General features: G+C 34.1%; 1 protein-coding gene across 1 annotated transcript; it reads right to left on the bottom strand.

Moving 5' to 3' along the window:
* Window positions 1-1747: 1747 nt before the first annotated feature.
* LOC109208242 (L-ascorbate peroxidase 2, cytosolic) lies at window positions 1748-5423 on the bottom strand. Its single transcript, XM_019371315.1, has 10 exons — window positions 5255-5423; window positions 4293-4421; window positions 3739-3913; window positions 3575-3640; window positions 2860-2908; window positions 2643-2728; window positions 2468-2547; window positions 2252-2354; window positions 2104-2162; window positions 1748-2003 (listed from the first exon to the last, which is right to left on the bottom strand). Exons 2-10 carry the CDS (start codon window positions 4409-4411, stop codon window positions 1988-1990), a joined length of 753 nt encoding a protein of 250 aa, XP_019226860.1. The 5' UTR covers window positions 4412-4421; window positions 5255-5423; the 3' UTR covers window positions 1748-1987.
* Window positions 5424-15283: the final 9860 nt, after the last annotated feature.

The following is a 15283-nucleotide window of genomic DNA, read 5'->3' as shown; positions in this document are numbered from 1 at the left end:
CAGTTAAATACAACTAAATATCATACAACTTAAATACAAATTTTATACAATATGTCTTTTGTATATTTTGTATCTGATTTATACATTGTAAAAATAAATTTCATACAACTAATTATATATTATACGACTTATCTACAACTTTCATACATTATTTCTACACCGTTATATACAACTACAATATCATACAACTTAAATACAAATTTTATACAATATTATTCAACTTTCATACAATATTTCAATAAAAAAAATATATATAAACAATAGAATATAATTTACCTACAATTTTACTATAATTTCGTAAGTATAATGTATACTACTTCTTCTTCTTCTTCTTCTTCTTCTTCTTCTTCTTCTTCTTCTTCTTCTTCTTCTTCTTCTTCTTCGACTTACAATCAGAAATTCAGTCAAAATCAAGTCTAATCTTCAGCAAAACACCCTCAAAATTGAGATATAAACTCCAAACAATATTCCCTATTGTTTGCAACAACACTCAATCCAAACAAATAATTGTTTTTGAAAATCCAAATTCGAATTCAAAGCTTCAAAGCTTTTTAATGGCTGTCAATGGTGGAATTGCTGTTCTCTTTTCTATTTGCTATACATTACTGGAAGTAGGGATTGAGAGAGAGAGTCGTAGAGAGAGAGAGAGAGAGAGAGAGAGAGAGAGAGAGAGAGAGAGAGTAGGAGAGAGAGAATAAGGATGGGAAATAATTGATTCCTAATATAAAGGGATACTCATTTAATTCCTAAAGTGTATATAATTGGTAAATTTATATACAGAATGTAATTAAGTTGAAACTTGAGTAGGGAGGGTAATAAAGTTTTCAATAGTGTATAGGTATGTAAAATTCCAATTTACTTTTATCTTTTGTCTGTTAGTTTTGTCCAATGGGCTACAATTTGATATTAATTTTATCCGACTGGACATTTCGAGCTACGTGCAAAACTTTGGGCTAATAATTTTTTTGGACGGCCATACAAGGTAGTTTTCTCTTTATTCAAAATGGCAGCCCATTATTATGTTAAATTTTCATTTTTAATGTCACATTAGGATTATTAAAGACAATAGGTTGGTATGTTATGCCTGGAAGACTCTTCCCCTTCTTTTTACAGCTGCAAAGGCAACCAAGACATTTACTCACACTGTATGATCTTTTTGTTTATTTTGGAGGTATTCTTTTCTTTACTTTTCGAGCTAATACCTTCTTTTGTTTTGCGAGATACGCGAGGTACTGGAAGGAAGCAGGAAATAGCTTGGAAGTCACGAACACAACAGGTCAATTCGAACTATAAATAAATAAATTTCTTACGATACTCGTGCCAAAGACTGTAGGAAGATCACTAGGTGCACCTGAACTAGCAGGGCGTGCGTAGAAATGCTATACACTACTATCAATGAATACTCTCGTCTTACTACAATGTATTCGGCTTGAACTGCTTGTATGTTGACAATTGAAGTTCTATTTTTCTTTCTAAATTATAAAATTATGCATGCGTTTGTTTGTTTCACAATGAGCAGGACGCAAGACCAGATAGAGTAATAATTTTTCAGGAAACATGGGTTTGCTCTTTTGTTCTTACCCATCAACAAAAATTTCTCTGATCTCTAGACTATTTTTTGCTAGGTTTATCTCCCTTGGCAATTGTTTGCAGCTTTCGACCAAAAAAAGAATTCACATTGCCGATGTCTCTGTTTCTAGGAAAGTTTAGTTTTGGGCTTTCAATCTAAGGCTGGCATCTTTCAATATTAAGGTACCAAAATGGAAAATTTTCAGACACAGATAAACTACAAAAAAGGAATAAAAGTCTTTATCTTATTTAGCTGGAAGAGAGTGACAACACCGTCGTCTAATAACAGCTGCCAAATTCAAATCCTAGTATAAGCAGCAAAAGAAGACTAAAACCAACAATTCCACCAAAAGCTTCTCTTCAAAAGTGAAACATGAACAAGCACATGCCAGCCCTCCCAACTCTTCCCATCACAAGCTTAAGCTTCAGCAAATCTGGCATTAAATAACAAATGATAAGTGAGATACAGTATAGAAGAGACTACATCTTCTAAGCAGATTTATCGATGAATATTCAATTTAAGTATATTCTTACCCTAATTCAGAGAGCTTCAAGTGAGCCTCAGCATAGTCGGCAAAGAAGGCATCTTCATCCTGATATAAGCAAAGAGTTGCTCCTATCAGTCATGGAGCAGGTGTTTTCAACTTCAAATGAAACAAATTTAAAGTTTATATATACTGACTGCAGCATATTTCTCAACAAGGGGGTGGAAAGCAGGATCAGAAAGGAGAGCCTTGTCTGAAGGCAACTGCAAAAGCCCTTCTTTCTCCCCACTCAAAAGTTCCCTGCAATAGCAATTATGTCCCATAAGCAAGATCGACAGATAATAGTTAGCAGTAACACGGTATTCCACAAAATTGAGAACTGAAAAAATAAACATATTTGAGGGTAGTCTTACGTAAAGTATGAGTTGTCAAAGATGAGGGGATTGGTAGTCCAAGGTCCCTCGAAACCAGAACGTTCCTTGTGGCACCTTCCCTGGAGCAAATTGCAATAAGAAATAAGTACTTGACAACAGAAGCTTGTCTGCTCAAGACAAGTAGGTTTAAACAGAATAAAAGCAGGCTACAAACCAAGGTATGGCCACCAGAGAGTGCAACAATATCCTTGTCAGATAGACCCATTTGCTTCACAAACACATCTCTCAAGTGGTCAGAACCTGCATTAGGTTGACAGATGATTACCAAGGAAGGCAAATCACAATAAATCTTAAGCTCCTTTTTCGTTCTGTTTCGCAGTCAAATTGTGCTGTATAAAGCTGTAAAGACAATTCTCAAAGGAAGAACTTACCCTTGATGGCATCAGGCAAGCGACCTTCAACTGGTGGCTCTGTCTTGTCCTGTTAATGGAATGTTAAAGATAGAAATCTAGTTAGGTCCAGATCTCGCCAAAATAAACAATTTTAACATTGGCACAATAAAGTCACAAACAGACCACCACAAACATGCTGAATCATAAAACATGGAGTATAAAAAGAGAAATCAAAATATACAAACAATATGGAATTTAGCCACATAACCAACAGAAAATCAGCATTGATGTGCACACACGCTGACTCAGAGACCACCAATTGTCAATAAAGATAAATTAGCATCTAGTTGGTATATATATGACTTGGAATTCCGTAGTTAAGAGCGACAAACATGGCCACATTTGAAGATATAAGAAACACCAAGTATTTCCTAATTCCTAATTGAGCAGGAAAAGGAAGACAAGGGCGTAGGAATCATCAAACTAAATTCAATGCAGGAAGTTCTTTAGACATACCCTTGTCACTAGTGAAGCATATGCATATCATAATGTCTTGGTTAACCATTATCAATAAGGCAATATTTCACTAAGAATATTGGCAAAGATTTTTTGCCAAAAGTGTAAAATCTGGATAAAGGCTCTCACTATCCAATGTCATTACTTCCTTGCTAATAAGGCCTCAAGTTGAATAAAGTACAATTCATTACACATGTCAAATAAAATTGCTAAAGGCTGCAGAGACAGTCTCACTAACCTCTCTACCAGGGTGAAAGGGAACATCAGGTCCTCCAGTAACTTCAACAGCAACAACTCCAGCTAACTACACAAAGAAATAAATAACAAGTCATTTCTGCACTTTGATTTAGCAAATAAAATACATAAAATACCAAAACTAACAATCAACACAAGAATACATACTTGATAGAAATCACCATATGATAGGATAGGAAACTGCTCCTTGATGGGCTCCAAGAGTCTGATAGCAATGTCAATACCATTGTTTGCTCCATGTCCTTGCTCAGCCTTGAACCTCATGGTACCGAATGGACCTCCAGTTTTGGAGCACACATCATAGGTACCAGCAGAGTGCCATCTGAGACAACAGAAAAAATTTTGAGAGTCACAAAAGAAAATTTCTTTTTTCCTAGGAAAACTTTTCTAGGATAAAAAAACTTCCATCATCCCAATTTACAGGACAATTCCTATATCAACTATTCCAAACTGTATAAAACCATTCCCCCTTCAATATACAAACTTCTTTTAAATAAAATCCACTAAACTATTTGATCTCGTGTTTTCACCATCAAACTAACCATTCAGCCATCATTCAAGTCATAATCCTACACTTATGTCAAATTAGCATATTAAACAGTGTGCCCAATGGAGGAGAAATTCCTTTTCTTTTATTAATTGAGTAATTTGATAGCTTCTTTTGTTCTGTTTTAAGAAGAAACTGATTGAAGAGAACATACGCAAGACGGAGCATAAGAGGAGCGCAATTCTTCTCAGCAATGAGTCCTCTGAGTTTCCTCTTACATTTGTCAACAGCCTTGAGGTACTCCTCGCTTACGGTGGGATAGCTCTTACCCATAGCAATTGTTCTACACAACATTCAAACACAATAAGATCCAAGTTTCAGAATCCAATACACATACAAGTATTAACAGATCGTATGCAGTTAACAGTTACCATACATATCTATTGTTGGATTAGATCCAGAAGCCGTATGTAAATGTCAAAAAAAGCATCGTAGTTAAAATAAACAAAAAACACAAATATAATGTGTAAACATATCTTAGTTAAACCTTTGGTCAAACTAAATCATAGTTAAAACATTTATACACATCATTAGCAATAAAAAATCTATACAGTTTTTGAAAAACTAAAAATAATATAAATTGATATAATGTCTTTAAAATATCCGCCAATATTAGGAGGACATAATCCATAAAAAAGGTGTTTCAGAAACTAAAACCGCATACCAAACTAAGAACTTTAGATTAAAAATCTATATAAATTTTAATTTAAAAAAAACATACATACACATTTTCACACCGTTTAACCGAAAAGAGCTTGAAAATTTTAATCAACATAAAGTTTAAATAAAATATAATAATAATAATAACAATTACAATAACAATAATAATTAAAACATTGCTGTGCTGGAGATCAACTTCATCTATTGATCCGACTCTGTAAGTAACACATACTTCAGGAAAAAACAATAGCCCACAGATCAAAATAATAACGTAGCAAAACATCTATATACATTATATTTTTAAAGGATCTACACACATATTTCACAACATTAAGGCCATAAAAGAGCTTGAAACCTATAATCGAGAATAAAAAAAGTGGATAAAATAAATATAATTAAAAAAAACACTCAAATACAGTAGCATTAGAGATCGGAAGATAAATGAAATATAAGAACCTGAAGAAACTGATATAATCGAGTCGAGGCGAAAAGGCAAAACGTTAAACCCTATAATGAGAAAATGGTACGAGGAGACCACAAGCACTGGAAATGGGGTATATAAAGGGTTTTGAATTGAAGGAAGAGAATGTTCTAGTAGGTGAATGTAGACCGTAAGATTATAATGATCGTGTGGCTAAGATTGCAAAATGAATTGGACGGCTGAGATTTGGTTTTACATAGGGTAGTGTGATCTACGGATTCGTTGTATGGTAGGTGAGTGAATTGAAAATCGGAGGAAAGTCAGATGAAGAATTCTTTGTTATATGTGTTGGATTTTTGTGTATCGTGGACGTGGACTCCATCACATCAAGAGGGGCTTTGAATATTTATGTGAAATGACTGTAACGCCCATAAGAAAAAAGACTGTATTTATGGTTTCAGATTGATATTATTTTTGCAAGCTCGTATTTTTTGCCATATTATAAGAAATATTTTTTTTTCTATTGATTAAATTAGCGATTGGGCAGTGGTAAATTAGCTAAAATATGAAATATTCACATAAATTGAACTCATTTAGGTGGATAATTCCAACTTAACTAAATATTCAGAGCTTCTATTGAAAAATAGTAGTTGTTATCCATCTAAAATTGAATTCCTAAACTAAAATAAGAATGCTAAGATTTGATCAATTGATGGGAACAGTAAAAGTAAGGTTACAAAAAAGATTTAAAATTCTAAGTTTTTATAGAATTAAAATTCTGCTATATTTTTAGTATGAACAAAAATTGCTTGGTAAAAGTTTTATTTGGAATAGATGAAGAAAGGGTTCAAAAGGGTAAATACTTATATGCACTTTACGCTAAATCGATTAAACTTATCATGGTTAAGTGATTAGTCAAATAAAAAATTGCATTAATTCACCATGATTCGATAATAGAACTTTATGTGCATCACATATTATGTTTCTATTGATTTGGTGTAAATATTAAGTGGGGGTATATTTTTTCTGTTCAAAAGGGATCTCATCAAAACTTTCTTTACATAATACCTTCAACTCATGATCTTTATTATATTTTTTTTTATTTCTCCTTTGAGCATAGCCAAGTTTCTCTACACATATCCCTTAACCACAAATATATTTTCAAACTATTAATGGAATACTTGTTGCCAAGTTTTTTTTCATGATTCTTTTAAGGATTATTCTTCATCTAGATTTATTCATGATTTTTATTTTTCCCTCTATTTATCGCAACCTAATACAGATTCCTTGATATAATTAATTGTTATGTTGTTCAAGAAAAAGAACATATAATATGACACATCAATAGAAACATATACAGGTTAGCAAGGTCATTTCACAATGAAACATATTTAAAAACAAATGTGAACGCTTGAAGCAATGGAAGATTCCCTTCAAATATTGAAACTAATCTCACCCAGCCGTTTTCCTCAAATCTCTCACTACCCAATCGTTTTTCACAGCATGGCGTGAAAATGGCCACATGTGGGTGATCAAAAGGGGCTGTCAGCACCTGACCAATAAAGTTTTAGCTGCCTTTTGTTGACGTTGACATGCCAAATGATGAATAGAACAAAACCACGTAGGTTTTGGAAGAAAGTGAATGGTATCATAGGAGCCATACCCACAATTTCTTTTTTGAAAGCGGTGTCATCATATAAAAAACAAATCATTCAAACGACAAAAAGTTAAAAACTTGAGAGGAATACCGCTAGCAAATCCGGTACTTAGAAGTTGTACAACAACAGTAACAACAAACAGTGGCGGATCTAGAATTTTAAAGCAATGAATGTTTTATTGTCCTTAAGTTAAGTTGACGCATAATATAAGTGTATCACTATTTGAAACTTAAAATGAGACAATTCAATACAAAAATATAGGAACAATAACACTGTATAAATAATAGCCGAATTTATATATATATATATACACACACATTTTTGTATGTTATATACAAAAAGTATATAAAAAGCACTTACCCCTCACACCAATTTCGATCCCCGAAACAAGCAAAATAAAGGCCTACAATTGAATCTCTAAACCAAAGCACCTAATTCAGCTTTTATTTCGTGGGTGCTCATCTCTCTTATATTTGATTTTTCCATTAATTTATCATAAAATACATAGACCCTACCCCAAAAACACTGGGTGCTTAAGCACCCACACCACTAAACGTGGATCCGCCGATGAGCTATACTCTAGTGAAGTCATATCATGTGTTATTTTGGACCTTCTTTTCCTCATAACTCTTTCCAAATCAATCCAAGCTAATTTTTCCCATGTCTAAACATCTTCATATAACCTTCCAATCTATTTAACAACTATATACTCATATTCGTATAATATTATTCTTATTTATGGCCTTTATTGGCATACAAAACAATGTACCTAATATTTACTAGTGCAATTTAAAAATTAAAAGTTCATGAAATTTTCATAGAGTTTTTGAGGTAACAATTTCATCGGACACTAGTTCACACAGTTGCGTATTTCTGAAATGGCTACTGTATTGGGGAAAATTGTATTTTATATATATGTGGTGACGTGTCAGGACACGTGGATTGGTCAAATGGTCAATGAATCACAATTAGACACGATTCAAGAATTGTAAAACAGACACGAGCAAAGGAGGAAGAGGCACGGGACATCAGATAAGTAGCACGGCGCCCGTACCTATTTAAATTATTTATATCCGGGCATCAGAAGGAATGAATCTGGTTATAAAAAAGAGTGCAGATACAGCATTTAATGAGTATTAAATGCTGAGTCTGTTAAGGAATATATATATTCAATGTAATGATTGTGTAACGTAGCATTCAATGTCTTTAATTATTCATAATAGCCTCATTATGATTTGGGCATAACGTACATTCTCAAAGATACCTATAAAAAGGAGATATATGATCAGTTGTAGGGGACACGAAAGACTATTGAAATATACATTGGTATCATTCATTTTTCTTGATTGTTATATTGCTACTCAGAATTATTTCCTTTTATTCATTTCTTTGATTATTAGTAACCCGAGTTCTTCTAAATTCTAGCTTTGACTAAAATTCTATTTTTTGGTTAAACAGCTACTCCTTACCAATCTCTGTTACCACTTACCAAAGACACCCAAACAAAATCCCATAATCAATTGCAAGATTCTTACTTTTGTCATTACCTTTGTTGTTGTTCTCTTCTCAATTATTTCTCTTGCCGCTCCATATAAATTTAAGGATAAGTATTATGATCTATAGTATTTGTACTACCTCCACAGCTAATAGCCCGTTTGGCCAAGCTACAAAAATCGGCTTATTTTGAGAAGTGTTTTTTTCAAAAGTGCTTTTCTCAAAAGTACTTTTGGTGAGAAGCAGTTTGTGTTTGGCTAATTAGTTTGAAAAGCACTTCTGAGCAGCAATTAGTGTTTGGCCAAGCTTTAAAAAACTACTTCTAAGTGTACTTTTCTCAAAAGTGCTTCTCAAAAAAGTGTTTTTGGAGAGAAGCTACTTTTTTCTGCTTCTCCAAAACTGCTTCTGCTTCTCCTCAAAAGCACTTTTTTTCCTTCCAAAAGTTTGGCCAAATACCTCAATTTTTAACAAAAAAAAAGACACTTTTAGCTAAAAAGAAGATTGGCCAAACAGGCTATAAGTGAGACTGTGCAAGATTCCCAATTCTGCTCCATTAAAATAGGTGGTGATTTAAAAAAGTAAAAATCGGTTCGGAATCATAGTAAAATACTAACATCTTCATCAACTACAATATCCATGTAAAATTACTTGACCTTTATGCCCTTGAACAATTACATTATTTCTTAATTTACAAACTAGAAAAATTAAAGTAGGCTCTCTCCTCTTCGTTACTCTCAAAAGGTGGAGAATTTGAGAAGTTACATTCAATAATTTAGCATTGTACAAATTCATCTTTATTACAGAAATGTAAACGAATAATAATAACCATCACTTTAATAATACAATTGCCTTTCTTTCACGAATTACCTGCGATAAATATATTCTTCTTAAAATTCATATAAAGTGAACAATTACTTACCAAGTTCAACTAATCCAAACCTGAAAAGACTATTGTTATAATTTGTATAGTAACATTTATTTTGAATGAGCAGCAATTACGAGGAGGCCAATGGCGGATGTACATGGACACTTATGGGTGCTTGAGCATCCATTACTTTTAACTAGATTTAGTAAATTTACATAGCCAATTATAACAATAGTTAGATAAATATAGAGTGAGCACCCACAATAAAACTCTTTTTTCCTCTTCTTTCGGATTTTTTTATTGACAGCACCCATCACTTTAAAATTCTGGATCCGCCACAAATCTACAATATTTAAGACAAATTTGGTTTCTTTTTTTTTTTTTGGTGGAAAAGATAAACATTTCATAGATACTTAAAAGATTACATTAGAGGTTGGAGTTGGATGCATGAGCTGCATCAGTTGATGATATCTAGTACTAACTAATAAACTCCCTTTATGGGAGTTGTCTGCAGATACAACATTGGAGTTATAATCAAACTTTGTTGTCTTTGCTTGTATATAAAATGAAATTATAGAATTTCAAGAATTTAAAAGAGAAAAATAAAGTAAAATACTTACCTAAAATCCAGAATTTAATCATGAAGGAAGTTCATGGAATAATTGACAATCATTATGCTCAATCCCAAAGCTTCTACTCAATCGGTTAGAGTCTCGTGCTGATAACGTGTTATGAAAATAATAAAAGAATAAGAACAATATTGCAGAGAAAAGTAGAGAGGGAGAATTCTTATTGAATTTTGGGGTGAATTACAATGGAATAGAACCCTCTATTTATAGGGAGAGGGTGATTTAGCCACCAAGCAGTGAACCCTAGAATCTCTCTAAATATAGACATTCACCATAAATACAATTCTATTTATAACAGGTAGTCATTTGTAGGAAGTCTACCATGACATAATAACCATAAGAAAAAAGCAATTTTAGGAGGTATTTTAAACTTCCAAATCCACTTGTAATTGAATTGATTATTTGTAATAGGGTTATTTAAATCAGTTATGAGAGCATGGTACATAGACTTGACAGAGAATTCCCCATTCTTAGTAAGTGACCAGTAAAGTTGGTCATAGCCAATGGGTAAAGTTGGTAGATAAAGATCTGTGATTTCATGTTGTAAAGAAGAGGATAAAACAAATGGTAATCTATGAAGATGCCATTTGTGGTTTACATAGTAGTCGGAAACTAGCTTACTATCCTCACCTTTAGGGAGTGGTCCTGATATAAAATTTCGGAGTATTGAATTCTGAGTTAGCCAAGGTTCATTCCAGAAACGAACATGTTTACCATTGATTATGTTCCATTTATAACCTAAACGACAATGAGACCAACCCTTAAGAATAGTAGACCAAGTTCGTGAAGGGTGCCGTTTTATTAAATGAGAGGGCCTTAGATGACTATGTAGTAAGACCTGGGCCCACAGCTGATTGAGATTTTGGAATAACCTCCAAGCTAGGCTAGCATGCAAAGCCTCATTCTTAGTACTAAGGTTTTGAATCCCCAATCCCCCTGTTTCTAATGGTTGTATAACCAAAGACCATTTAACAAGATGTAATTTTTTCTTTTGAGGTGTAGTTCCCCAAAGAAAATTCCGTTGGTATTTATTAAGGGAAAAAATAATATAAGAAGGGAGTGTGATATATTGCATAACATGGTTTGGCAGGTTATTTAAGGTGGAACGAATTAGAGTAGTCCTCCCAGCCTTGCTTAAAAAGTTAGTCTTCCAACCTGCCAACTTGGATTTAAAATTATCAATTAAAAATTGATAATCTCTTTTATTTTGTTTGGCATTAAAAATTGGAAAACCTAGATATTTACTAAAGTTTTTCCCTTCAGTCGTTTGGAAGATTTGTGTGATAAACTCTTTAGTATTAGAAGCACAATTCTTAGAGAAGAATATTTTGGATTTATCAAAATTTATAGTTTCTCCTGATTGATGTGTAAACAGAGAAATGGTATTAATTAAGGAGTTACATGAATCAGGTATAATTTTGGATAGTAAAATAATATCATCTGCGATAAACAGGTGTGATAATTGAGGTCCTTTATTACCCAGAGTAATAGGATGCCAAATATTGTAGTCCACTTCTGAATTTATTTTTCTTGATAGCATTTCCAAGCATAGGATAAAAATATAAGGTGAGAGAGGGTCCCCTTGCCTTATTCCCCGTGTAGGTCTAAAAAATTCCGAAGGTGTACCATTTATAAGAATAGCTGTGGTAGTGGTTGTGATACATGACATAATTAACTTAATAAAAAGATAAGGAAATTTAACACTATGTAATGTGTGATAAATAAAAGACCATTCCAACTTGTCAAATGCCTTCTCCGGATCCAATTTGAGAAGCATGTTTACACTGTTACCCTTCATTTTAGTAAAATTGTGGATTATTTCTTGCACAATAATAGCATTATCAGCTGCTCGTCTATTTTTCTGAAAGCTTGATTGAGTTGGATGTATAATATGTTCCAAAACTGATTTTAATCTATTGACAATCATTTTTGTTATAATCTTATAAATAGTATTACATAGGCTAATAGGTATGAATTGTGTAATAGAGGAAGCATTTTTATTTTTAGGAATTAGGCAAATAAAAGTTGAGTTTATCGAATGATCAATTTGATAGTTCAAGAAAGCTTTATGACAAAAATATTTTACTGAGTTTCCAACGATATGCCAGTATTTTTGATAAAATAATGGATGAAGACCATCTGGGCCAGGTGCCTTAAGTGGTTGGAAAGAGTGAACAGCAGCAAGGATTTCATGATCTTGTACCGGTGCTAGTAAGCAAGATTGCTCTTTATCAGTTAATACATTATAAACATGTATTAATTTGTGTCTACTAGATTTAGTTTTTCCAGTAGTAAATAATTTATGATAATATTGAGTAATATTGTCACGAATTTTGTATGGGTCAGTTATCCAATTTCTACCTAAATCTTGTAGAGCAATGATACGATTGTGCCTTCTACGATTTAGTGTTGTTAGTTGAAAGAATTTTGTGTTTGCATCCCCATTATTCAACCAGTTTATGCGTGATTTTAACTTCCAAAAATCCTCCTCAAGTCGGAGTATTTCTTTATATTCTATAATTAACCTAGTCTCTAATGTTTGTAAAAAATTACTAGTTGGATAGTGAATGGATGCTTGAAGTCCACTTAGTCTGGACAATAATTTTTTCTTACGCTTAAAAATATTCCCAAAAGTATTTCTATTCCAAACTTGGATATCTTCCACAAATTGATCTATAGCTGGAAGTAAGTGTACTTTATCTGACCAGACTTGTTCCAGTACTTGAGTGAAGGAAGGGTGTGTAGTCCATATTGTTTCTAGCCTAAAAATTCTTTTCCTTGATAGGCAATAATGTTGAAGGTCAATTTTAATAGGACAATGATTAGAGTGGGTACGGGGAAGGTGTGTTACCAAAACATCCGGATAATTATTTATCCAAGCATAATTTGCTAAGACACGATCTATACGTTCAAGAATATTTACCCTATTATGTCTACCATTTGTCCAAGTATAACGACTGCCCTTAAAACCTAAGTCTATCAAATTACAATAATTAAAACAGTCTAACAACTTATTTGCTCTAGAATTATTAATAGGGAGCCCACCAAATTTATCTACAGCATGCAGTAACTCATTAAAGTCCCCCCCAATCAACCATGGTCCAGTGTAATTGTCAAATATACGCCTAAGATTATCCCATAATGTAAGCCTAGCTGTTAAATCATTACTTGCATAAATAACACTAAATAAGAAAGTAAAGGGTAATGGAAAAACCTGGATGTGGCAATGAATTTCTTGGGTAGATGTAGCTACCTGCTCGACAGTCAAAAGAGTAGAATTCCATAGGATCACAATCCCACCTGAATGCCCTATAGCAGGGACTTCAAGCATACCTGTGAACTCAAAATCATCCTTTAAAATTTGGTGCGATTGGCAATGTGTTTCTAACAGGACCACCAGTGCAGGTCTGTTATAATCCAATAAAGACCTAAAGTTTCGTCTGAATTTCACTGATTGAGCACCTCTATAATTCCAGATTGTGAAATTCATATGACTTATGTTGGAATTATTTGGACCATTACTGGACTCTCCCGGACGAAGCCTCAATGTGGGAAGGAATAACATTGCATATTTTCCCACCGCTGGGTTTGTTGTTGGCCTTAAGCGGAAAGATGTTGCTAATAGGTTTTGCGGGCACCTGATGAATATCTTTCTTTCGAATTCTTCCTTCTCTACTAAGACTTTGATTCCATCCAAGCATGCATGGGTTGGCCTTGTCTCTCTGTTGTAGACGATGGCTGCGTCTAAACTCTGCCCTAAAAATTCACTTCCTGTGCTTCTTGTTCTTGTGGATTGTGATTCTGTGGAGATGGAGGAGGAGGTGGTGGAGTTGGTGAGGGAGGAGTTGCTGACCTCAAAAGAGGTGTGTGAGGCTGTGACTTCCAGTAAGGCTGTATCCAAGGAGTAGTCGAAGTTGGTGGAGGATAGAATGGCATTTGTATGAGAGTTGGATGAAGATGAGTGTGATCCCAAACCGGAGCAGGTAATGACAGAGGTTGGAATGGTGCAAGATAGGGTGCTTGCATCATGGACCAATGATAACGAGCATAAATTTCGGTTCCCAACTGCATTCCTTCCGCAACTATTTGGGCTAAATCCCTTGGATGATTTATGAGGATCGTCACTTCCTGTTGATTGACTTGCATGGTAAATGTCAATGCATGGTTGTGCAGTCCCGCCTCTAACCAAGATGCTAGGAGTGTTGGTGGATGTGGTGTGTGTGCTGTGTAGATGATCGAATTTGGCTCCATTATGAGATGTTGTGGTGCGTTGGAGGTGAAGGTGGGATTGTGATGTAGTTGGTGAGTATTCTGCCTTGTTGGTGTTCTTTGTCTTCTCAGATGATTGAGAAAATTGAACGGAAACATTGTCTACAATGAAAGGCTCAGTGTTGGAATTTGAGATGAGATTATGGTGTATAGTTGGTATAATAAGAGGTGACGAAGCACTGTCAATGGTTGTGGGAGTCGGTTGAATGGATTGATATGAGGTTTGTGTATTTGACTGGGGAATAGAAGTGGTGGACTCATTATGACCTATTTGCATGGCAATAGTAGGTTGAAATGATGGAGGGCTTTCAATATTTGAAGGAGGAGGTGGAATGTCTGTTGTTAGAGTAATGGAATGTGTGTCTTGTGTAGATGAAGACGGTGGTGTTTGGGATTGGGACATGCTTTGCATGTGGTAAGTGGGGTCGTGTCCATTTGCATGGTTAGAACTAGGGTTTGATTTTTGAGAAAGAGTAGGTTTTGAATTTTGTTCTAATTGGACCAAAGCTTTAGGTACTTGAGTGGTTTTTGGGAGTTGACTGGTATTAGGGAATTGATTAAGCATAGGGATATCATTAGGCAGTGCATCCTTTAGTACATTAAATTTATTAGTAGTTGACACAGGGTTATGGGTAAGGGGTAATTTAGAAGTATTGGGTGTAGTATTTGCACAATTATTTAATGTTAACTTAGTAAAGGGAAGAGTATTAGGATTAATCTTTGCTTGCTTACCTGTAGAAGTTTCCACCCTTGTCACCACTGGTGTTGTTGCTGGCAAAGGATTATTTGTGGTAGTAGTTCGCCTGAGTGTAGATATTTTTGGAAACTGGACAAGCTGCCACGGTTCACCAGTGGAAGTAGATCTATCTTCATTCATATGATGTTCCTGCTGGGAATTTGCCATTGGAGAGTCAAGCTTGTCAGTATAATTACACGTCCGTTGATTATGCCCCATGCGACCACAGTTAATGCAAAGTAAATTTAAACCCTCATAAAGGATAATTTGTTTGTGATGGCCAATGTATAGATGAGTTTTTAAAGGCTGATTAAGCATTACTTCTACGCATAATCTGGCATATTGACCTCTAGTAGTAGAAGACGTACATGCATCCATGGATAAGAATTTACCAATTTTTTGTCCTAATTTTT

The sequence above is a fragment of the Nicotiana attenuata genome, unplaced genomic scaffold (genome assembly GCF_001879085.1).
Source record: "Nicotiana attenuata strain UT unplaced genomic scaffold, NIATTr2, whole genome shotgun sequence".
Taxonomy (NCBI): Eukaryota; Viridiplantae; Streptophyta; class Magnoliopsida; order Solanales; family Solanaceae; genus Nicotiana; species Nicotiana attenuata.
This window is presented reverse-complemented; position numbering and strand designations above follow the sequence as displayed.